General features: G+C 35.7%; 1 protein-coding gene across 1 annotated transcript in view; it reads left to right on the forward strand.

Annotated features, from left to right (window-relative positions):
• Window positions 1-25,172, forward strand: part of MAN2A1 (mannosidase alpha class 2A member 1) — a 161,235-nt gene that overhangs the window by 97,807 nt on the left and 38,256 nt on the right. The window contains exons 13-16 of the mRNA XM_019940811.3: window positions 16,178-16,343; window positions 17,677-17,895; window positions 18,626-18,748; window positions 21,898-22,012. Coding sequence (XP_019796370.2) covers window positions 16,178-16,343; window positions 17,677-17,895; window positions 18,626-18,748; window positions 21,898-22,012 — 623 coding nt within the window. The remainder of the gene's footprint in view (window positions 1-16,177; window positions 16,344-17,676; window positions 17,896-18,625; window positions 18,749-21,897; window positions 22,013-25,172) is intronic.

Raw genomic sequence — 25,172 nt, forward strand, 5'->3', positions numbered from 1 at the left:
TGGGTGTTAATTGCATAGTCCATTTATGAGTTGAGTCATTACTGGACTTGAAGGATGAGTTCCTAAACTCTTCTCCGAGATACTTTTCTGTTTAAATATTAATTGCTTGTGAAGGATATTTGTGTATTTTCATCTACATTCCACCTGAGTTGTGTTTTGTTAATTATGACTGTTTTTAAGATGTATATTGACCAGTTCTCTGATTATCCAGAAGCACGTTTCAGCCTGGTTGTAATCTGGAATATTTTTAGAGGGCATGTTTTACCCAGAAGACTGAGTGGAATATAGTATATTATTTAAACAATCAGAAGTTTCTTAGGGAACTGGAGATACCTTCCCCATGGTACATTAGTTAACTTTATGTTAAAACTTCTTTGCCTAGTGGTTGGAACTAGTTTTGGAACGAACAGTCACGTCTGGCAAGGAAAATAAATAACCTTGCCTGGAGTTTGCCATTTTAAGTCAGTCATTCACTGGTTTGCTTTCTCCCTGATTTTTCAGGGAAATAGATCTTTGGGGAGCGAGTAGGAGGAAAGACTCCACCTTTCCCACACTATTCTCCCCACCCTTATTATTTCTATTTATTTTATTATATCAGGAATGATGAGTATTAATTCCTGAAATACTCTTTCAACCTCACATTGACTTAGATGAAATAACACCTATTACATGTTTCTTTTTTTAAAATGTTGACACTTCCATTTTATATGATGGCTGACTAGGAACCCTGAGACTGACTCTCAATTTTTTATTAAAACTCATGAAAACATGAAGATGACAGTCAGAGGAGCACCAAAACCTTGGTTTGACAGTCACCCTATTGCCACAATCTAAGATAACCTCAAACTGCAACGCTGATCGAACTGGACTGAGAAATGCAGTTAGTCACTGACCAATGATAAACAGTTAGAAATAAAGACACCATGCAGGTTTCTAAAAGCAGGTGTGGAGATTGATTCCTTTGCCTTTCCATAATGTCTGCCCCCAAGGCTTTGAAATTCTGGTACTTTACCAACAAGAAAAATGGACAAATGTTTTTCTGCAAGGAAGGTGCTACTTTTTATAGCTAGATAGGTAGCTGTTCTTTACTTTTCATCCTCTTTGCCTAAGATCTCTATTAAAAAACCTCTACTTAATTGACCAGCTGGATCAACTGATACTCTACATTTCTTTTCTGTGCCCATGGCACCCTGACCTTGTTGCTAATAGGCTACTAGCTAGCAGGCTGGCACACTTCTTTCTCTCCAGTATTTCAGTTGAGTTGTGTGATTACCACCAATCAATTACTTATTCCCAAATCAGTTTTTCTTGTTATTTTTCTCTGATAATTTGATTTTTATTAAACTGATGAATTAAGCAAAAAGATTTTGTTTTAATATAAAGTTGAGTGCTTTGAGTCACTGATAAATACTGACGAGATGACTACAAAAGATTTGGGAAGAAATTGTAAAGATGTAGAAGCAATCTGCACTCAGATTGCTTTATACTTTTAAGTGTTTAAGTTCTTGTTCTACTTTAGAAAAACTAAGCTAGAAACCACAGATAATTTATCATATGTATGGTTATGCAGAAAATATGACAGAGAATGCCAATTAGTGGTCCCATAATCAAAGCAGAAGCTTTGCTCTTACATCAGTAGACTGGGACATGATACACATTTGTATGTTTTATGGTAAAGTATATATATATATATATATATATATATATATATACACACACACACACACATACACACACACACACACACACACACACACACACACACACATACATACATGCACCTTAAAGATGTCCTACTTTAATTTTTACTTTCAAGTCAGCTTTAACTCTTTCAGTTAATGGATCTATTGCCAACCTTAATCACATTGATGGCTTTCACTGTGTCTCTATTTTACAACCAATTTGGAGACTGAATCTGCCAGAAATAAAATAGGCAGGAGCAAATGGGGAACTGATGACAGAGCATTGATCTAGGGCAGTATCCACTCAAGGAAATCGCTGTTGGTGGTGGCATGGGCCAGAAGAGTACCTGATATTGTTTGTTGAAGAAAGAAGCCCTCCATTTGTTCAGAACAGCAGAGCTGGTATAGAAGACTGAATGCTACAGACAATAGCCCCCTTGGATAGTAGCCTTTTGGGAACTTGCAGTCAGGCTGCATCTATGCATGTGAACCTATTTTTCACTCATTCTTTTCTCCATTACTGCATCTTCTTTACATCCTTCAGACATTATTAACAAACTGACTATTTCCTTTATTTCTGGTTGTGCATCTCCCTTGCTAAAGTATTAGCTCTTGTTCTTTCAAATCCCGTGGCAAATACCTGGTACATTGTAGGTGCTCAACAAATATTTGTCAAATAACTAATTCTAAATAAGAGATGAACTTCAAGCAATACCACAATAAAGACCAAGAGGTACCTTTCTCATACACAGGGGCTGGATGGATGTCTATTTCTTTTTTTTAACATCTTTATTGGAGTATAATTGCTTTACAATGGTGTGTTAGTTTCTGTTTTATAACAAAGTGAATCAGCTATACATATACATATATTCCCATATCTCCTCCCTCTTGTGTTGGATATCTATTTCTGTGAGGATAAGTAAATGGAAAGTTATCATAGGAAACACGTGAAAAAGCTCTGCAAAATGATGAAAATTAGGGTAACATGAAGACTGAGAAGAACAACTTATCTCTTAATTTATTACAGAGACCAGAAAATATTTTTTTTTAAAAACTCTTTTGAATTCTCAAAAAGTTAAAGAGTCACAATGTGGAATTTGTCTCCTTAGTGTTTTCAGGGTATGGTATCTTAAACCATTGTTTTCATCAATTTTACATAAACTTGAAAAGTACAACTTCTTCCCAGTCCCTTATAATTAGTCTGCTCTGATTTTTGTTCCTAGGTACAAAATTATTTTAGATTTATTGGATTTAGGTTTCATTTGTAGAAGTGATTGAACAGACTGCATTTTTTTTTTTTTTTTTTTTTTGCGGTACGCGGACCTCTCACTGTTGTGGCCTCTCCCGTTGCGGAACACAGGCTCCAGATGCGCAGGCTCTGCAGCCATGGCTCACAGGCCCAGCCGCTCCGCGGCATGTGGGATCTTCCCGGACCGGGGCACGAACCCACGTCCCCTGCATCGGCAGGCGGACTCTCAACCACTGTGCCACCAGGGAAGCCCCAGACTGCATTTTAAATGATTGTTTTAATGTTTATTTGTTTAAAAACAATGGCAAAGTAGTTACATGTTCAGTGAACACCTGCTAAATTTCCTGGTTAGTCTATGTTTTAATTGCCTTTTTATTGTTTATACTTTAAATCAAACTTTCTTAACTAGCTGTGTGGTTCTAATTTATTGTTGTCAGATTATTATACAGTGAATTAAGTTTACACAGGGTGTTTAAGTTGTGTGGTTTGTCTAATGAAATTAAAATGACTTTTGCACATTGCTTACAACATCTTACAATTACTCCATCAAGGACCACAATCAAGAAAGTGCAGAAGATGGGGAACAGTAATATGTGCCTCTATATGTAGGATTATGATGTTATTTTGATATCTTACAATATGAAGGCAGAGTTAGCATGGGGACTACCACCTACGATCTAGGAAGGACTATAATAATTTCCAATTGAGGTATTTGGAAATAAGTAACTTTGTAGAATCTAAGGAAAGTGCAAAGTTTGAATGATTCTGTTCTGTGTTATTGCTTGTAGCACCCAAGTTTTTCCCCCATTAGTTGGAGTTATGTCATGCACTGTGAAAGTGTTAAAGTAAATTAAATATCTGGCATATGAATGATTTCTTGAGTGATTTGTATTGGGTTGGGGAGAATTGACAAGTATGTGAGAGCGATTCCTTATTTTTTCTAGTTTTGTGCACACTTAGTTCTCTGTCCTCTCTCTTCTCTTCCTCCCAGTGTCCATCATGTCTTCTGAAATTGCTAACACAAAACTCATTAACTCAGAGCAGTTCAGAGCACAGACTGAAGTGATGCGGCATATTTCAAAGTCTTCCATTCTTCTGAACCAGATTTTTTTTCCTTCTGAATGCAGATTAATAAACCGTGCACTACAAGAGGAACAAGGAAAAGGATTTTAGTGAAGGTATCCTGATCCTGAGAAAGTCAGGGAGGGCTTCAAGCCCATCTTGGACTTCAGAACACTTCACAACTTTGTGGTAAAAGAAACATTTTAAATAGAGCCTTTGGACTTATTTATTTCATCCTTATTTGGAGAGTAGCTTTATTTTTTTTAGGCAAGAAAATTAACTGTGAAATTGGGGTACTTTTCAACCTAAAACATACTTGGGTTTTAGATTTTGATATTTTGTAGGTACTTAATGTATACTCAAAGTACTATAGGTGTTTGGATGGCTTGTGTGTTTTTCTTCGAAACGTGTTCTTTCTCTTGTGACATGGTGTTTGCCTTCACTGTGAGTGATGTTTTTTCTAGTGTTTTGTATCTTCTTCAGTCGGTTCACTGGATTGTAGGGTATCTTTCCCAGAACTGATATTGTGTAAAAGTGTTTTGAAAAGAGAGAGTGGTTTGTGTTTTTGTTGTTTTCATATTTTTACCTCTTACATGATGGCTCACTGGCATGAAGAGATGTTGCAACAGTAAAAAGTTGTTGTTTTCTCTTCACCTGAAAGCCTCACACAAGATAGGTTTTCAGTTGTCAAAATGAATACAAACGTATTTGCCATTTTTGTCTTTCACAACAAAATAACCTTATTTTACTGTATTAACTTTTAAGATCTTTTTATGTGTAAAAATCAGCCTGTTTATGTACTATGTATTCCTCCAAAGTTATGGCGTTACAGTCATTGGAGAAATGAAATTTTCTTCTAGTAGATGAAAATTACATTTTGATTGAACATCATTCCTTATGCATTCACCCATAAATATAATGTCTTTTGCTGTCTTTTCAGAAAATGGTTACAGATGTGATTTCTGAATTGACAAGAAAATAGAACATCTTAATGTTTTAGGTAAAACAGATGGTGTTTTTGTTTTAGGCAAAACTCTCTCAGAGTGAAAGCATCTTAACTGGTGACAAGACTCTTGGGGTCAGCCAAATTATGTACAGTTTTTGTGTCTGTTTCTTTTTATTGCTTTAGTATCAAAAATTTTAGAATAGTTGGAAAAGAATATTCATCCTTTTCATTGACTTGCTATGTTCTCTTATGCACTGGGAATAATTGCAAGAGTTTTCAACCTTATTTTGTTTAAAAAAGTTATAAAAGTACATGTTAATTCTAATTTGGTTGTGGTTTTATTTATGCTTTTAGAAATGCTTTTCTCAATGTAGGAAAGCCTGAAATATAGTTCTACTTTTGAGGGTTAAGATTTTAATTTATAGTATTGAGTTACATTTGCAGCTATAAATTCGAACATTTATGATACTCTTTTGCTTCTATACCATTGAGCTTTGGGCAGATCTTACTGTCAGATACCTGGAAAGAGCTCAGTGTTGTGAAGGGAGCCTTGGACTGAGAGTCAGAGGGCTCATTCTGGTCCCACCTCTGGCACTAACCAGCCTTCTTTTTTTGAAACGTTAGTTGCATTTGCAATATGTCTTAGGAGAGAGGGGCTAAAGTAGATAATCCCCAGGGTTACATCCAACTGACATTTAGTTTTTTTGTCTGTTACAACACAAATCATTTATAAAGCATTCGTTTGGATGAACACTGGGAAAGGAAGTTTGGGGGTAGAAAACTCAACTCTGGAAAATAACCAAGTTTGTTCAGTAACTGGGACATAGGATAAGGAAACTATTTTCCAAAATATCACCAGTATTGCAAAATGAAGACCTGTAATTTAACAATTCCTCTCCCACTGCCTCTTACATAAAGTAAGAACTACTGAAAGAACAGCTTGTGTTGTTATTAGAGGAGCTTTGATAAGTAGCTCAGTTTCATCACCTCAGAGAAAACCCCTTACCCCAGTCCTGCCATTACAGCTGGTTGGGGGCTTTCAGAGTGAGGGCTCTTTGCTAGGGTGGAGGTGGAGCCCTCTGATGAAGCAGAGTTCAGAGAGACTTGGGGAAATGGAACTCTGGTGGGACTCTGTGCTTCTAGCATATACACCCCGAGTCCCTTACCCACTGGAGAAGAGCAGGGCCACCTACCCCCCCTCCAAGATGCCTTAAAGCCTGACTGCTTGAATTTGAATCCTGGCTCTACCATTTAAATGGCTGTGAACCATGCGCTGGATACCAAGCCAGTCTACACATCTATAAAATGGGCATGATTTTAGAACTTGATAAGTTGGTTGTGAAGCTGAAAGGAGTTAATTCAAGTACAGCACATGCTGTATGCTAGGCACTGTTCTAAAGGCTCGTTAGTGCTAGCTGTTTGGTATTACTGTTATTGTTGTTGTTGTTACTATTAACATCTGGAAAACTCTCTGCCACTTACCAAGTCAAATTTACTTTGAGTTAAAAGTAGCAAAAAATATCCCTTTAATAATATAAAATTTTATTTTTGATTTACTGCTTTGCCTATTAGTATTATAAACATAATTCTCTACACAAGGTAATGTCTTCTAACATAGAGCTTTCTAGAATATTTTCTTAATAATTGCATACTTTTCATCTAAACTAAGAACTCTTCTCAGTAATATTTAATGGAGTTCTTGGATTTTGTAAGGTATTTTCAGAAATCAAAACCTTAGTTGACAACAGCAGTTTTAGGTACTACTATCATCTTACTGTTTCATAAAGGGCATCTTCACACTAGATTCGATCACCCTGCAGTACACTTGTTTACTTTCCTTTTGACTCTTGCCCTTGGGTGAATGACTTTCATGGGATGATAGATTTATAATAGTTTTGTCCATGAATTTTAATTTATTTCTCCTAAATGTAGAAAAAAATGTTGAAATAAACTTTCATGTGTTAGGAAATTCAGATAACATTTATGTACTACTATATTCAAGTGCAATCCTAATTTTGATTGCTGAAATGAAATTGTGTTCTGTTCTTCAGTGTTGAATTTTTCTTCTTCTTAAATGAGGCCAAATAATATATGTTACAAAATCAATTAGAAGCTTCCATAAAATGTCATGTTTTATTTTTCCTCTTGCAAATATAAAGTCCCATATCTGGTCATGGAAGATAAGTGAGATTGTTATTGTATAGTTTCTAGAGAGGTTTTTATGGGAAAACAGCTAAATGTTTGCCTATTTAAGAAGGCCTGTTTTATAGGAATAGAAACGTTTCTAAACTGGGAGGCCTTGGAAGTTACATGAAAAATCTTGTGCATGTGTGCATTTCTTCAGTGAATGGTGTCTGTATAAGGCATTCAAAGATTAGAAGATAAGTAGAATTTTAAAAGGTTAAAAATAACCACCTTGGTCAGTGTAAGGGACTGTCAATCATTTGCTTTTTATGAAGTGCAGGTCTGGGGGTTTTCTCCTCTGCTTTTTCCTTATTGTTATCTGTGGGCACTTGCACAAGGACAATGTGAATTTGGGCACGTCAGACCTTGTAGCCAGCGGATGAGAAAGTATGAGGAAGTCCTCCACAAGAGAGCAGGTCAGAGGGCTGGACACACTTACTTCAGTCTTTGCTTGGGCCCAGTTCCAAGGACCCCAAGCTCTTCTCATTGCCCTTCGCCCACCCCCACCCCTGCCCCCTTTTCCAGCATTCAAGAGTTTCTTTTCTGTGTATGGTGGTCTTTGTGATGTGAAACTGGAAGTTGGCCCTCATTTTCAAGAGGAATAGTATAACCTGGTGTATCAATTCCCTAGTGCTGCTGTACCAAATAACCACAAACTTAGTCTTTCAAAAAAAACACAAATTTATTATCTACAGTTTCAGAGGTCAGAAGTCCAAAGTCAGTTTCACTGGGCTGACAAAGTATTGGCAGGCCTTGTTCCTCCTGGAGGCTCTGAGGGAAAAATCTGATCCTTTGCCTGTTTCATCGTCTAATGGTCACCTGCATTGCTTGGCCTGTGGCCCCTTCCACACACATTCCAGCCTCTTGCTTCTGTTGTCACGTGGCCACCTTCTCTGTTAGACTTCTCAGTCTCTCTCTTATAAGGACCTTGTGATTATATTGGGCCCACTTGGATAATCCAGGAAATCTCCCTATCCCAAGACCCTTAATTTAATCACATCTGCAAAGTCTCTTTTGCTATGTAAGGTAACATATTCATAGGTTCTGGGGATTAGGATGTGGACATCCTGGGGTGGGCAGGGGGGCGGAATTATTCTGCCTACCATACCTGGAAACCAGTGTATTTCCAGTGGATAAGTGGGGTAATTAATTTAAGAACATCAGGATAAATCTATGTAGATATCCCTCAGGTACCTCAAGTTCGAGAGGTCTGATACTGGATTTATCACCTTTATCTTGATATGTCTTCCACCCATCCTTAGGGGTTCAATCTTGGTTAGTGGCGCTACCATATCTATGCCACCCTAACTGCAAAACAGGAATTACAGACTTTTCCTTGTGGCTTATGCATCCTTCTCCAAGGAATCCAAAAATTCCTATTAATAAGAATTCCTACCTGTTTCTCAGACTTGTTCCTCTTTTTGCATTTCTACCAGCTCCTGTAACTTAGGTTTTCACCTTTTCTACCTTGGCTGTTGTAGCTATTTACTTGGTCTTCCTCCTTTGAGTCTTGACTCCTTAAATCCTTCCTCTACCTGGCAACTAGAAGTACCTATTAAAAATGAATCTGACCATGTTAAACCTTCAAGTCACTCCCCATACCCCATATAATAAGGTTTTTAGCAATTTGTGATGACTTAAAGACACCTCACTCCTCACTGTGATTTGAGATTTATCTCTCTTTCTAGCTCCATATATTGGCATTTTAGACATGCGCTTTACTATGTAGATTCTAGTGATATTGAATGACCTGTATGTCCTGAAAATAATGTCCTTTTTTTCTTTATATATCTGTGCCATTATTCTTATGGTCACTGTACCTAGAGTGTATTTCCCTACTTTTACTTGGCTATCTCTCCCTGACCTTTTAAAAAGTTACATGTTTTTGTGGTTGTATTTTTCTGATTATTTAAAAAATACGTACTTTTTGTAGAATAGTGTTTTATATCTAGATGTCTAAAAAGTAGCTGCAGGATGTTCGCTAAAAATCCCAGAATCTAGAGGAAGTATCTCTGTTAACAGTTTAACTTCTCTTCTGCTTAATCTACTCTGTTGTTAAACATATCGGCTGAGTCCTTAATTTCAAATATTTATCCTTCTAGAATTTCATTCAGTTAATTTTTGACGTGTTCAGTTTCTGTGGTGGAATTCTTTATCTTTTCATCTACTGTATTCATGTTTTCCTCTTTCCTTGGACATAGTAATTATCATTTTAAAGGCTTATCAGTTAACGCCAATATCCAGATGTGTGGTTCTAATTCTTCTGTCTTTTTGTTGTTTAATCATGTGGCTCTGTCTTTGCAGATGTCTCAGCTTTTTATATTAAGTGCTAGACATTGTGTAGAAAAATTTTATAGGCTCTAGAAACTATCTTCTAGAGAGTGTTCACTCTTACTCCAGTCAAGGGCTGTGCTAAATTGAGGCTAATTCTCTCAATGTCTTCTTCATCTAGCTCATTAAGTTTTCAACTAATAGCCTGGTATATTCTGTAGGCCCTATTCCCTGGTGGGTTCTAAAACCTCATGATATGTCTCTGCTCTACTTTTTAGAAGCTTTCTGTTTAGATTTTAAGCCTCCTTTTCTGTGCAGCTCCCAGTGTTTGGCACATGGACTGATGAGAAAGCCAACTGTGCACTTGAAGCTTTCTACATCCTCACCAAGTGCCTTTTAGCCTCTTTGCCACCACAGTGAAACTTCTCTAGGCTTTGTTCTGGGTTTTGCAGGGAACTCAGCCTTTCCCGTGCTGAGAATTGGCACAGCCCAGGGTGAAAATGGCTAGAGAAGGCAGCTCTCTTCTCTGCAGTTTTTTCTCCTCAGCAGTTCTCTGTTGCCTTCAAGCAGATGATTACTGTATTTTATCTGGTTTTTCTAGTTGGCCCATAGAAGTGAGAGCTCTCGTCAACTACTTCATCTCTCCTGGAAGTGGAAGCATTGTTTATTTTTCAACTTCAGTTTGGTGAAAGAAAAATGCTCATTTTTTCCACTTGAGTGTTTATATTTCTATTGATTTGTAGGAGCACTTTACAAATATCCCAAATTTGATCTCCTTTTATTTTTTTATTCTTTAATCTTATTTTTTAATATAGAAAATGTTCTAAGCTTTTTGTTATCAAATCTGCCAGTCTTTTGCTTTGCTGTATTTTTCTGTTACGGTTAAAAAGAGAATTTGTACCACAAATTTTATATTTATTTTTCTTACTGATTTTGTATCGTTTTTTCTGTTTTTAATTTTTTTAATTCATCTAGAATCAGTGTTGGCATATTGTTTTAATGCATTTGTTTAACCATTTATCTTGCCCATCTATTACTGTAGATGTATCATAGGATTGTTTTGCTCCCTTTCTCCCAGTAAAAGGATTTCAGTGGGATTTTGGTTGGCAGTGCATAAGATTCATGAATTAATTTTAGGAGAGTTGTATATTTTGCAGTATTTTAGTTTTCTCACCTAGAAAAGTATGTCTCTTCATTCATTCACTTTTATGTCCCTCAGTAAAGTTCTGTCAACTTCTGTATATACATTTTGCTCATTTTGTATTAATTAATTTTCTGTTTTGAATGCTCTCCTGATTAATTCTTAATCATCCTGACTGCCATCTTCTTGTGTGTATCACAAGACACACTGTACATAGTTTTGTATTATTACCTACCCTATTATATTGAACTCAACAATTTCTCTTTCTCCCCTCTAGACTGTAGATATTCAGAACAGGGACTGTGTAGTCACATTCATAAGGTTATAACTACACATACCATGAGGAGTCCTTCTCTCTGTCCTTTTTTTTTTTTCTTGCCTTTTAATTTAGCCACATGCCATATGGTTACTTTGTACGTGTGTAGATTATGTGCATCTCTTTATTTATCTCCAGCCCCCCACCATATTATCTGAACTCTTGTTTTAAGGTATCTATGTTATAACATGGGTGGTTTTGTTAATTTCTTTTATTTAGATTTATATATGCCTTACATAAGAAAGCATATAAGGCAGCTCAGTGACCTGAGTTAATTAAAACATTCATTCTGCCATTCGTGTGATTCATGTAGCAGGGTATCTGGTCAGGACACCAGGAGGGTCTTATAAGGGAAAGGAGAGATTTAATTGCTGTTGAGATTCTACTTTGTGCCAGGTCTGAGCTCTGAGCTCTGTGATTTTCCAAACGTTTTATCATTTAACCCTAATTGCAATCTTGTCTCCTGATTTTGTAAATAAAGATATTAAGGCTTGAAGAAATGAAATCACGTGTCCAAAGCCTCTCAAATTCTAAGTGCTATAGTGGGTTTTTGAACTTGAATGTATCTGACTCCAGAGCTAAGGACTCACAGAACTAATCATGATTTTTGAAGATCTAACGTATCTCAGAAAGGCTCCCTTTGTTTTTATAGCTTAATTTTTTTTTCCTGTTGGCTAATATGGTAAGCATTATGTTTTAAACCTAGAAAACTAGGTAGACTATATGAAAAGTTCATATCTAGAAAGTGCAATTTTTGTAAACATATAAAACTATATATTTTCGTATTCAGAATACAGTACAAAGGTTACTACTCTTCTTTAGATGATGCTCCACTAATGAGGCTACTTAAAGAAGATGAATATATTGTTTGAATTTTTTAATATGCTGTCATTGATTAAGAATTGAACAGAGTGAGCTCTACTCTTTGCTTTGTTCTTAACTTTCTCTGTGATCTTGGATCTGTCATTTCCCCCATCTTTGCAAAGGGGTTAATTGCATAGCTTGTCGATGCTATTTTTTAAGGAATTAAAATAATCAAAATGAAAATGATAAAGCTCCACACTAGTAGGTATTATTCACAAATGATAAATTCTCCTACTGGGATTTTTGTGTGTTACTCATTCATCAACTATTTATTGAATGTTATTCCATGCCAGGTACTACACTAGGCACATGAAGTTACAATTACTTTTCATATAACCTGGTGTTCGCTTAATTGGTTTTAAACTGCACTTACAGGGGACTTGCAAATATTTTTCATTTCTGTCTTCTTTGCACAGCCATAAATGTATGTAGTATTTTTTAATGGTTTTTTGAATAATGTTTTTGCTTTTCTCATGCAGTGAGGTCATAAGATAAACTCTTTAGTATATGTTACAAGATATTTTCTATGCCAGCGTTCCAGTTTATAAATTTTCTTTCACAGATAAAATGTACTGAACTGTAAATAGCTCTTTGTTCATCCTGAGCTTCCTGAATATAGAAGGTCTGTGGGGATCTTTGGCATCAGTGAAGACAAAGTTCTTCTCAAGTGAATTAGGAACTAAGGGAATCTCCACAGGAAACCGCAGTTGTCAAAATGGTTGTTATAAGCTTGGCCTGTGAATAAAGTGGTTAGGATGGTTAAGAAGATGGTAATAGGGGTAGGACTGAGTTCTAAGTCTGTTGTGGCACTTGTAGCTGCTTGCGCCTCTGCAACATACCTAACCTCCCTGAACCTCAGCTCTCCTATCTGTCCAGTGAAGGATGAAAGGCTGTGCCTCATAGATTATAGGCCTGAGGACTGAACCCCGGCATACAGGAAGCACTCTGTAAGTGGTTAACTCCAGCTTCACTCTCACCAAGAGGCATCTTACTTTCATTCTGCCCTATGTCCAGTCCAAGAAGGAAGTCCACGTGGTCCTAGTCTTTTGTTCATAGTAGGCACTGATTAGATTTGCCTCAGAGAGAGGACCTGGAATGCCACAGTTGTCTTTCTTAACATGACATAAATGACATAAATCATTTCTACAAAAGGAGTGAGGAAATTCTAAATATACTCCTCCTCATTAGAATCTTCAAGGACAGAACCTCGTTTACAGTGGAATTATAGTTCTTCCTAAAATGACTCCCAGTTTGACATGAGCGTACAGATGTCTTTTCATTTCTCTCCATTCCTTTTTCCCTCAGCCACAGTAGATCATAGTTTGCCCTCTCATTTGATTGGCAGGTATCTTCATGAAGTGAAGGTTGTTCATTGTATATAGAAAATTGAGATAATTGCCTGTAGGCAAGTTGCAGGGGCTTAATGTCATAATGCGAGCTAGGAGGCTGGATGTGACTTGGTGACAGATGATAGATAAGAAGCTAATGCAAATATAGGGGAAATTGGGAAAAAATATTTCTCAGCTTCCTATATAGTTACTTCCAAGATAAAATAGAAATTAACTAGCCCCATTTTTCGGCGATATTTTACTCTTTTCATCTGTTAGTGTGGATGAAATAATATTAATTTTTAATAAGTGAGTATGATATTATGATATGAAACCTCCTGGTTCCGTTCACAATTGATTGACTTAAAAGGATTCATGTTTGGAGATATTGGCAGTGTAACAAATGTTTGACTACTAAACATGATAATGACAATGAAAATTTAGTTAATTTGTGATGCTGTACTTATTTCCCAAGGAAATATAATTCATGTATGATAATGCTTTCTCTGTACTCTACTTGAAATGTACGTAGAGGTTTGTGTATCAGATAAATGTGTGCTGTGATGCACTTGAACATGCTGGGAATCTCTAATTATGTTAAAAAATTGTTTTCTTAGTGCAGATTTATACTCATTATATACTCTACACATTTAGTTTTTGAATAGATTCATGGCATGATAATTACATAATCATTCAGTACAGTAGAAACATCATTATGGTCAAATACTAATTAGCTATGAAAATGAAACAAAACAGAACCTAGTTCACAGCTTATTATAAAAAGCTATTTAATATTGTACAAAACGAAATGTATGGTTGAAATTATTATTTGCTTTAAATTTGAGTCATTTTCTTCCTCGCTGGGAAGAATCAGTGTTTTGGGTGCTTGCTACCTAATTTATTGCTTGGACACATTATATTTTATTATCAGAGCCTTTATAGCCAGCTCTGGGTAGTAGAGCATCAGAGAACTTGAAGTGGGAATTCTGGGTTCTGAACCTAGGTCTGCCTCATGACTTCTGCAGAATTAAGGGACTGGCCTAAGTCTTCAGACTACATGTTCTAGAGTTCTTCACATACTGGCTCTAAGCCTCTGGGCACATGGGGTTCAGTAGTAAGTCACTCATTTCTGGGATGCTGGTTTGAACATCTTTGGTGCTGGACATGAGTGATCCTCAACTGCTTTTCTTCTCCCGTGTATCTGAGGAATATAATATAGTGTAGTTGATAACAATGAACCCTGGCATTTGTGATTCTCCAGGTGTGTTTGTGATAGGAGAACAATCAGGCAAAACGTGAGCTCTGGTGGAGGGCAGTGGGAGGGTGCAAATAGGTTGATTCCTTCAGGTAAGTCTGTTAAGCACACCTCTCAAGGGGGCAGTATTCTCACTCTCCTTGAGAATTGCTTCTGTGGATAAAAATGGGGTTTTGCCTAGCACTTTGAGGCTTCAGTGCCCTTTGTAGATATGTTTTTGCCTGCATGCTTCAGCTGCTCTTTTCTTGTATACATGTGGAATCTCAATGAACGTAAATGGTGTAAGTTAGATCTTGTGATCCTGATGTATATACTACAAGCCTAATAGGAGCCAGAGACGTTCTTATTGTCATATATTGTTACCTTTGGTATCTCACAGTACTGTCTCAATCAAAAGTGCTTCAGCTGATAAACAGCTTATAAGTCAAACATTTTATAGGTTTTACGCTACATCCTCTTTCTTTTCCTTCGTGCTTTCTGTTATCCTTCACTTTAGTTTTGGCCACTGTATTAGTTTTATTTCCTGACAAACCATTTGCAATGCATTTGAAATATACAGGAGACATATAGGATAAAACAGCGCTGCTAGGCTTTCTGATGCACTAAATAAACAATGCTAGCTTGTTTGGACCAAGTCTGATATCACTGTGGGTAAGAGGGAGAAGTGGTTGACTGACTATTCATTTCTGTGTTCCTGAAGTTACAAAATTATGTAGGAAAGCAAAATATTTCAGATCATGAAAATATTCACTATTGAATCAGTTATTAGTCAAATATCCTCTTTGATACTGCTTATTTTATTTGAAGATAATATGATGCAAATTGTTTATAAAGTAAAATCATAAATGTTACAAAGAGTGCATAATTCATGAAGTCTGTGACATGATGATCTAGAACGTTTTTACTCACAGGCAAAGCCATGAAGCAGTGAGGATCCAGCAGAGTTATGCTACTGAGAAAACCAAGGATGTTAGGGGATTCAACTGACAATTATTTAAATATCAAAGAATTGAGAGAGAACTTTTAGAAAAATGATTAAGTCCTTGAATATTTTTTATAAATATAGTTATGTTTAAAACCATCCTGTAAAAATGAAATGTTATGTGAAGGATGTCATAATGTACTAATATAAAATATTGTTGGAAAAATTTTGCCAAAAACCCTACTTCATTCTAAGAATTATACTTAGTTGCAAATATTGCCTAAACTTATTTTAATAGTCGTTATTTCCCTTTTCTAGCCAAGTTCCAATCAATTATTTTACCACCATTTATTATAAAATTTCATCCTCTATTTTAAGTGGATTCACTTCAAATGACCTTTCCTCTAGAACCAACTCTCTTGGATAATAAGGGCCCCTGTGTATAAAATATGTATGTGAATTATGTGATTCTGCATGTATAGCCGTACATTTCACTGTGTTTTAATGATCTAAAATGAATGAACTAAATGAATTTTAATTGAAATTAGTTGTGACTAAAATGCAAACAGACAATTTATGTATTTTCTTGTTCAGTGAGTTAGGCAGGGATCAGGATATTAGTGGTATAGGGCTGGTTATTTTAGAAAGACCAATAAAACCATATGTATATAAGTCATTTTCTGGGACATAGAAATAACTTAATTATAGTTGTATTAATGTCTTTCATTTGTATAACATTTATTCTTAGAAAGTCTGAGTCATTATTTCATTACTCTTTGTACTGTGTGGTATTTGTTGTGATGAAATTGCCTGTTCTCCAAAAGTTTTACCAGACTATTTCTTATAATTCTTCTCCTTGTGTTGGCTTTATGACTGTCTATGACCTGAAATCTCACAAATAAGGTGGAAAAGTTCAAATATCTTGAGACCCCAATAGTAAAGCGACTGTTTTTGCAGGTATCTTGTGGTCTACAATCCTTCAGAACAAGACCGAAACTCAGTAGTCTCAGTCTGTGTGAGCTCCCCGACAGCGCAAGTATCCTCTGCTTCAGGAAAGCCCGTGGAAATTCAAATGAGTGCAGTGTGGGATACAGCAAGTACTGTTTCACAGACAGCCTATGAGGTATGTGCTCTCTATAGAACTTAGAGAGGCAACATGAAAAAAGCATAGCCAGTATATAGTTTATATGTGTATTAATATATATCCCTGAGAGCTGTCAAGTTGGTGTATGTAAAGTGGTTAAAGTTGTAAATGCCAGAGGATTTAACTGGTGAGTTAAATGACACTAAAGGAAAATAGATCCTGTGCTTTCCAAAATATTAATATCTTTGTTAGTATGTGTGTTGTATGTTATTTTTAGAATGTTATTAGTATGTATATTGTATATCTTTGTATATCTATTGTAACTTGTTCCTGAAGTCATGAAGTAATCATTTCTCATAAAATTTTGAATTTTTTGTCTAACTTAATTTAATGACAGTTATAAATATTGAAATGGAGATAAATACCATCCTTCTAAATAACTTGGGATACTTTCAACTTTTCACTGCAAAGGTGACATTAATATACTGTGAAAGAAAGACTTCCTAAAATAAGTAAGATGCTTCTTTTCTGAGATAATTATGGAAAAAATCTGGATTCAAATAATAGACATTTTGGGGGGGAAATGTCTTAAAATAAGCAATATTAAACTGAACCCCCATATCACTGGAAAGATCTAAATTTTATAGTTTGGAGTACAATTTAAATTGTTCTCCAAACCCTAAAGACACAGACATAAGCTAGGAACTCTAAAAGAAAATTAAAAGCCATTGCTGGCTGCTCTTATAAATTCATAATCCTTTAGATAGAAAGGAAAGTATAACACCAGTTTTGGTCAGATTTTACAGGAAACACCCCATTTAGAGAATGGAACAGTAGCTCCTGGAAGGCAGGAGTCATGTCTCATGGTGGGTGCATCCTCCATGCCTTGTTCAGTGTCTGCTGGCCCCCAGGCATTTGATGGCTGGTGTTGATTGAACTAATGTGCTTAATTTTTATACTGTTACACTTACCATTTTTATTTTTAATGTACTGAAATATTATAGTATTATTAAAAGATTCCTAATAATTAGGAAAAATCATTGTTCACAATAAACCCTTACCTTCATGGAGAATTTCCCTGTCTGAGCATCCATTATGAGCACCGTAGGACAATTGAGGATGGTCACATAATTTCATATATTGGATGAAAGCAGTAATGTCTTTGATAGTCTTACCCACTTGAAGTTATTAGTTTCCCTGGATAAACAGAGATGTGGATACTCTACCCATAAGTTATCAAAATATATTTCTGGAATATTACTATATTCTCTTTTTTAAATATGGTAGTTTCTCCTTTTTACTAGAAGTATATATGGTTTCCTTTCAGTAGATACATTTCTCTTTAATAAATTCTCTCCTTTATCTTGTAAAGATCTCTTTTCTAGCACAGATGCCACCATTGGGACTGAAAGTATATAAGATTTTGGAAACAGCAAGTTCAAATCCACATTTAGCTGAATATGCCCTATATAATGGTCATATAGCAAATAAAGGAATTTTCAACATGAATAATATAAAAAGTGCTCAAGAAGATATAACTCTAGAGAACTCCTTTATTAAGCTGCGGTTTGGTCACTCTGGGCTTATGGAGGTATGTTCTGAATAGTTCTGAAATTTATAGAAGTCTTGTCACTTTTATTATAATATATGCAGATTACTTCTGCAAAGTGGGAAAAGTGGACACAGATTCTCTGGGAGAAAGGATAGATGAGCTATATGTACCTTCTCCTTGTGGTCCACAGTGACCACTTGCTCCTTCTAAGTGTGGTCTGTGGGGGGTGCTGCTCAGTGGACTGTTTGTTATTTGTCCACAAGATAAGTATGGAAGCTGTGGCTGTTTAGAAATGTTTATGGAAACTTTAAAGTAATTTGACTGAGTAAAATTATGCCTATTGAATCTAATAATAAAAAATTTGAGTGTATATTTGGCATATCACTTTAATTTTTCTAGTAATTCACTTTCATTGTATTTTACAAAAATATTGTTCCATGCATATTGGAAATAAAAATAAATCCACTCCTTTGCTACAGAAAGTTTGAGAAGTACTGGTCTAATCTCTTAATTTGTGTATCTCTTTCTTCCTTGGTGAAATGTGTTCTTTTTGTTCCTATGGCAAAGATTTTAAATCCTAAGGTTAAGTATAAAATTTTGAGTGTTTATCTAAGAATTGTGACTATTAGAGGGTGAATGTTATCATTTTTGAATCTATTGCCGGGTAATTTTTTTTTTTTTTTTTGAAATTGACATATACGTGTAACTAGATACAACTTGTTAATGTCTTAATTGTGAGTTACCTTAATTTTTTTTTTTTTATCCTTAGGAAATGATAAATAAAGGAGATGGTAAAAGTCATGAAGTAAAAGTGCAGTTTTCATGGTATGGAACCACGAGTAAAAAGGACAAAAGTGGTGCCTACCTCTTCTTACCAGATGGGGAAGCCAAGGTAAGTGCTGGTGAGCTGAGCAGTGAATAAGCACTTATTGAAAGAATAATGAGGAGCAAAATAAATGCATCTCAACATTTTGTTATCTATTAGGAATAAATGAGTTGGCTCCATTATATATATCATTATTGACACTTAGCAATTTCTAGTTGAATGTTAGATAAACAAATAATTTCTCAGAGTTGAAATTCAGTTAGGATGCTACAGTGGACAAATGCTTTCTGTGGAAAGAAGCTAGATTTGATTTAAGATTAGGGTGCTGCTGTGTTGTTGTGTACATATGTGGCATGGCATATATATAGACACAAAATTCCTAGCCATATGAGAAAAATAGATTGACCACTGAGCCATTTTTCTCCTTAAATTTTAGCACTTTAAAAAGCAAACAAAAAAATGTTTTCCTACCCTTGACTGTAAAGGTAGTATATGCAAATCTTAGCACATTTAATGCAGAAAACTAAGAAAACAATAAAATTTGCCAACTATTCCACAAGCCCATGAAAACCTCTGCCAACATTTTGATATATTTTTACTGTCTTTTATTCTGTGCATATCTTTTTTCCCCCATTTTTAAGTTTTTGTCTTCCTACATGAACATATTTTATTTTTCATTGAGACAGTGCTCACAATTTGATATGTTCTTTGAAAACACGGTTGTTTTTTTTGTTGTTTTTTTGTTTTTTGCGGTATGCGGGCCTCTCACTGCTGTGGCCTCTCCCGTTGCGGAGCACAGGCTCCGGACGTGCAGGCTCAGCGGCCATGGCTCACGGGCCCAGCCGCTCCGCGGCATGTGGGATCTTCCCGGACCGGGGCACGAACCCGTGTGCCCTGCATCGGCAGGTGGACTCTCAACCACTGCGCCACCAGGGAAGCCCTGAAAACACAGTTTTAATATACACTTTTGTGTTTTAAAACTTTTAGCTATAAGATGAATGAGGTCTGAGGGTCTGATATATAATATGGTAACTAGTTGATAGCACTGTATTATATAATTGAAATTTGCTAAGAGGGTAGAACTTAAGTGTTCTCACACAAAAAACGTGTGTGTGTGTGTATATATGTGGGGAAAAAAAAAGAATTTCCTATTGTTGCATATGTACATTTTCTCCCAATACTTTACTGCTGTAACATTGTGATAAGCTTTCTCTGTAGCATTCTTTTTGTACAGTGCTAATTATTTCCTGAGAATAACTTTCCAGAAGAGTCATTTTGTGTCAGTGGATGAAGCCTTTTAAGGCTTTTGACATATACGTACTACTTATCTTCCCTCTAGAAAGATGGCATACATATTCACTCCCACCAGTGTTTTTCTGAGAGTAGCTCTCTAGTATGCTATTCTAAGCTTTGAGAATTAGCCATATTAAATGCTTTACCTATAATAATGAGTGAAAAATATTTTACTGTTAAGATTTTTTTGATTATTAGTGAGGTTGAACTTTTTTATGTCTTTATCTTTCATATTTATTTTATGAGTTTCCTATTTAAGTTCTTTGACCATTTTTCTATCAATATGACTTGTGGATCTGTAAGTATTCTTTATATATGGTAAAATTAATCCTTTTTCCTATTTATTGCAATCCTATATCCTATTTATGCTCTCAATGTGTCATTTAGTTTGTTAATTCTTTTATTTTTCTGTTATGTGGTAGTTTTTAATTTTTGTGTAGTCAATTTTGTATTTTTTTTCTTTAGAGTTTCTTCCTTTGCTTTTACACTTACACAGGTTTTCTCCACTTTACGATAAATTAAATATTCTCCGTATTTTGTTGCCTAGGGTCCTGTCTCCTGAAAAAGTTACTTTTGTTCTAGAAAAGCTTGCTAACCAAAATCAAATATAGATTTTAAGAGATTGTGTAGGCCACACTCAGGATTCTAGTTATTTGTCATTGTTTCTGTTTTTTTAAATCATTGAGGAATTAAAGATAAGCTACAGCTCATAGTAGGCATTTCAGGATAGGCAGTGTGGATCCTAAGTATAAGCTACATCAGTGTTTTCTCACTTAACAGCTTTTGTGATTAGACAGGCATTTTGTTTTGACTGACATTTTCTTTTAAAAAAAAAGTAGCTATGCTATAGAATGTTATACATGGACAATTATAATTACTAACTTATTTTAAATGATTTTATCTTTAAATAGCTCTAATATTAGATAGAAGGATAAAGAGAATCATCATATGTTTACAAAGAAGAAATAAAAGAACATCAGGGAAAGAGACAGCTGAGTTTATCAGAAAAAGGCCCGGACATCACCGTCCTAGGTTTCATTCTCCTCCATTACTTTCTAGCTATATGGTAATTAGGTACAAGAACTTTGTTAACTATAAAGCATTATATTAATTTCAGAATATTTTTCTCTAGCCAAAGAGGTAAATTTGGAAGAAAATTACACAGTTCTGAAAATCTTGTGCTACATTGCAAGCCTAGCTTTTTAGGCTATTGTTGAGCTTTCTAAGGTGTGTAATACTTAAGAAAATAAAATTCTTCATAAATGCTTTAAATTTTGTTTCTGTGTCATATAAGCTATGTGTTTTATTCCCATAGTTTCTTTAATCTAGATTCTAAATAATGAAAACTAAACCAGTGGTTGCCATAGTTTTTCCGAGTTTGGAAGTTGGCTTTATATTCAGCTAGTTCTTGTGAGTAAAAGGGCAGTGTTAGAGTAGTAAACCTGACTGTGATTAAACTATGTTTCTGATTCCTGCTTCCTGTTTGCTTAAGATGATTCCCTGTGGTCATCCTAGCCACCTTCCCAACCCCTGAACTTTAGGGAGCCATGGTTATAATAAATGTTTACCTGAGAAAATGTCACTGCTATAGAACGATTGCTCATTCTAATAAACAACATATGGACAATATAGAAAGATTTTAATTAGAAATTTTTATATCTGGGAGAAATGTTTGTAGATCATCTAGGCCAATCAGGTTGTAAAATTTTTATTTTCTATTTTCAGCAGTTTTTGTCTAGTGCAAAACCTTATATTCAATTTTTGTAGCATGCACATATTCTGATACCTCGTAAGTTTTGCTTTTCACTTAAAATTACAAATATCAGGTGATATACATTTGCCAGTTTGGAAACTATAATAAACATTCCTTGGAAAAACTAAAAGCCAAAATACTTTTCTTAAAAATGTGATTTCCTCCTCAGCCTTATGTTTACACAACACCACCCTTTGTCATAGTGCAACATGGAAGGTTTTTTTCGGACGTGACTTGCTTTTTTGAACATGTTACCCACAGAGTTCGACTGTACAACATACATGGTAAGAAAACAGAAACGCAGATGTGAAACAAATGTATACTGATTCTTGAATTCTTGCTTTTCTTTTGTTGGTTTTAATAAATTAGCAGTTGGTTTTCGGAGATGACAATCATCTGTCTAACCTTGACATCAGACTTATCATATGATTTAAAATGTAGTATTTACCCTTTGATAATTAAAAATGGTAAAACATTTAACGCCTTACATATACTTGTTCTTTTCTTCTGTATATCTTCTCTTTACTATTACAGTATTTGTCTTAAGTCATGTGCTCATTTCTCAGATTTAAAAACAGTATAGTGGTTTTATTTTATAAAATGGAAATTATATTAAATGTGGCTTTCAATTAATGGATCACTGACTACCTCTGTCACACACACACACACAGACACACACACACACACACACACACACACACACACACACACGGCCTGCCTTAAATATAGAATGTATTGTCATAGTGTACTACTAGAATTTAACTTTAAAAGAAAAATGTTCTCTGCTTGTTCTGCTTGTTTATGACTCTTTAGCTTATAGAGCATAAAATCAGGCAGTTTTCATTGCTTTTAGGACAGTATTGAAGCAGCTTCTTTGTTAATCAAGTGATAAGAAGTAGGCCTTTGATCTCATTAGAAACTGAACTGTGGACCGTGGCACTGGTCCTTCCATAGGATTTGGGTGGAGCTGTGGTTCCCAAACAATCTCAGAATTGTACAGTTTTGTTGGTTGATTTTGAATTTGCTCTTTTTAGAATGGAGTACTCTTCCAACCACAAGTTTAATCCTGATAACCAGGCCATTTACCATTATATCAACTCTCTTAGAAAAGACCTCATAAAAATGCCACTTTAAATGTTTTGTTGCTGTTAGCTAAGATGAAAAATTAGAAAAGGAAAATATTCTTTCCCAGAATCTTTAGGCAGGTAGACAATAAAGCATTTCAAAACCAGTGATAAAATGAATGGGCAGGCCCTGTTTACTTTTTAGGTTTTGTGCGGAAGCAAAGGCTGCTATGTTCAGGGAATTTCTTGGACAACTAAGTTCAGTTTTCAAATTTCAGTGTCTAAATTTGATTTTGTTTTTAGTTAACTTTCTTAAACTTCAGATCTCAACGATGTTTGCCTTTTGGTAGAATTTCAGGTGTGGACAAACTTTCTCATGTGACTTCTTAGGTGGTAATGGGATATGTTTTCAGGATTACCCATGATTTGTATGTTGAATTAAGAAGTAAAAGGTCTTCTAGAAGATGGTAAAGTCATATTAGACACTAACTATGTGTGTTTTGCAATTATCTGAAATCACTTTGCTACCTACAAGAAAGTTTGTAGTTTTGAAATAATCTTTTATTTAGTTTCCCAAAACCTTTTAAGTCAGAAACACTATTTTTGGCTATCTCTTTGTACTCTTGCATAAGCCATTGTTTACTGTTTCTGAGAGCCCTAAAACTCCATCTTCACCTATGTTTCACCAAAGGTTTCATTTTATGGGTAGAAAATAGCATGATCACACAGGAGATGTGCTTATCTACTTTGTAAGTTTGCTAAAACTATTGTGTTTTAATGGAGAAGTTCTTCCTTGAATATAACATGGCACCGTTTGGCACAGATCTCCATCATGAGACTTGGTTTACTATTGCTTTTCATCAGTTATATTTAGGGATAGGCTGTGTCTCAGAGTTGCTGAAGCAACTCATCAGAAAAATTCCAACTTCTCAACAGGTGTATTTGCTTAATTGCTTTTGCTTCTGTTTAATTGCATCCGTCCATCAATGCAACTTCTGAGTTTTCTTCTGTTGGCCATGGGATCTGGGTCTCATATCAAAGGGTGGTTTCTGTAAATTAGAGGGCCCTCTTCTGCTTCTGTGGCTGTAGCCTAGCTTGCCGTCATGCTTCAATGGCCAATTTGGAAATTAATAGGCTCTGACTTGGCCCGTTTACTTATTCCAATAAACACACTCATCAGAACTAAATGCTTGTCTTTTCTCCTCTTCCCCTCCCCTCCTGTCCCCTACTGAGCAGTCAGAAATGCCCAGTGGCTGACAGCAGCCCTTTAGCAGGAGCAGGGGCCACGGAGAATTCACTGAGCCCCAGCTCTCCAAGGTGGCAATGCTGGCTCTGATTAGTCAGTTAAGGAGTAGAGGTTGTTTTGAACGGAGTACTTAGAGTATTAGCATAACAAAAATACTAATAAAAAATAAATATGCAGACCTCAGATTGCCTCTGGATGTCTCAATGAGTGGAATAAACTTGAGCTCAAGCCTTTTTTGCTGATGGTAGATTTTTGCAGCTTGGAAGCAGGAAGCTTCAGAAGTTTGTGGGAAATGACAGATAAATAAGTTGGATATAATGTGAAGTTAACTTAAAGTGCTGTTCAGGTGAGTTTTACTGTACTTGCTTGGACTGAACCTGAAACCAGCATATGTAACTATTCAAAGTGGCAGATCCATCTTTCTTTTTGCTGTCTCAAGCCCAGAGCATTTTTTTTCCCCAACAAGACTACAGTTTGTGAAAAATGGAGATATTAGATCACCTGAAAGGCTTTCTTCCAAACTATATAGCCTCCCATGTTTGTATCTGAGCTCCTGGGGAAAAAAAGAAAAAAAGCCCAGTTCTAGAGATAGAGCCTTTTCTTGGTAGCCTCTGTGACCCATTTCCATCTGTCCTTTTCTTTCATACACTATTGCGTGAGGGTGCAGGTTGTCTGGATCCTGTCTTAGTGGGTTTTAATTAAATCACTAACCCAGGCCTGTGACAGAGATGTGAAATCTTCAGGGTGTTTGACTCTCTAGGTGTTCATAGTACCTGAAAAGGGTTTGGTTATGCAGCGCTAAAGCGTCTGTACTAAGAAATACTTGACAGCTCTTTTGAACTTTGGCCTCTTTAAACTACGCTTCTGAGTGATTGATCAAAATGCATAGACAAACTGACTTTTGACCTTAGGTGCTACGAATACTTCAGCCAACTTCCAAGCTTTTATAGATTGGCTTTGTTTTTAAAGTTCTTAAGATAACAAAAATATCTATTCTTGAACTTAACTTATTAAACTATTTTCAGGCATAAACTAATTTTGCCCCCTTTAAACTGAGTGGATATGGTTATTTGGATGAGTATTAATGACTAGAGCCTGTTGTTAGTACCAACTTCTTGATCAATGGGGGTTGGG

Source organism: Tursiops truncatus, chromosome 3 (assembly GCF_011762595.2).
Source record: "Tursiops truncatus isolate mTurTru1 chromosome 3, mTurTru1.mat.Y, whole genome shotgun sequence".
NCBI lineage: Eukaryota > Metazoa > Chordata > Mammalia > Artiodactyla > Delphinidae > Tursiops > Tursiops truncatus.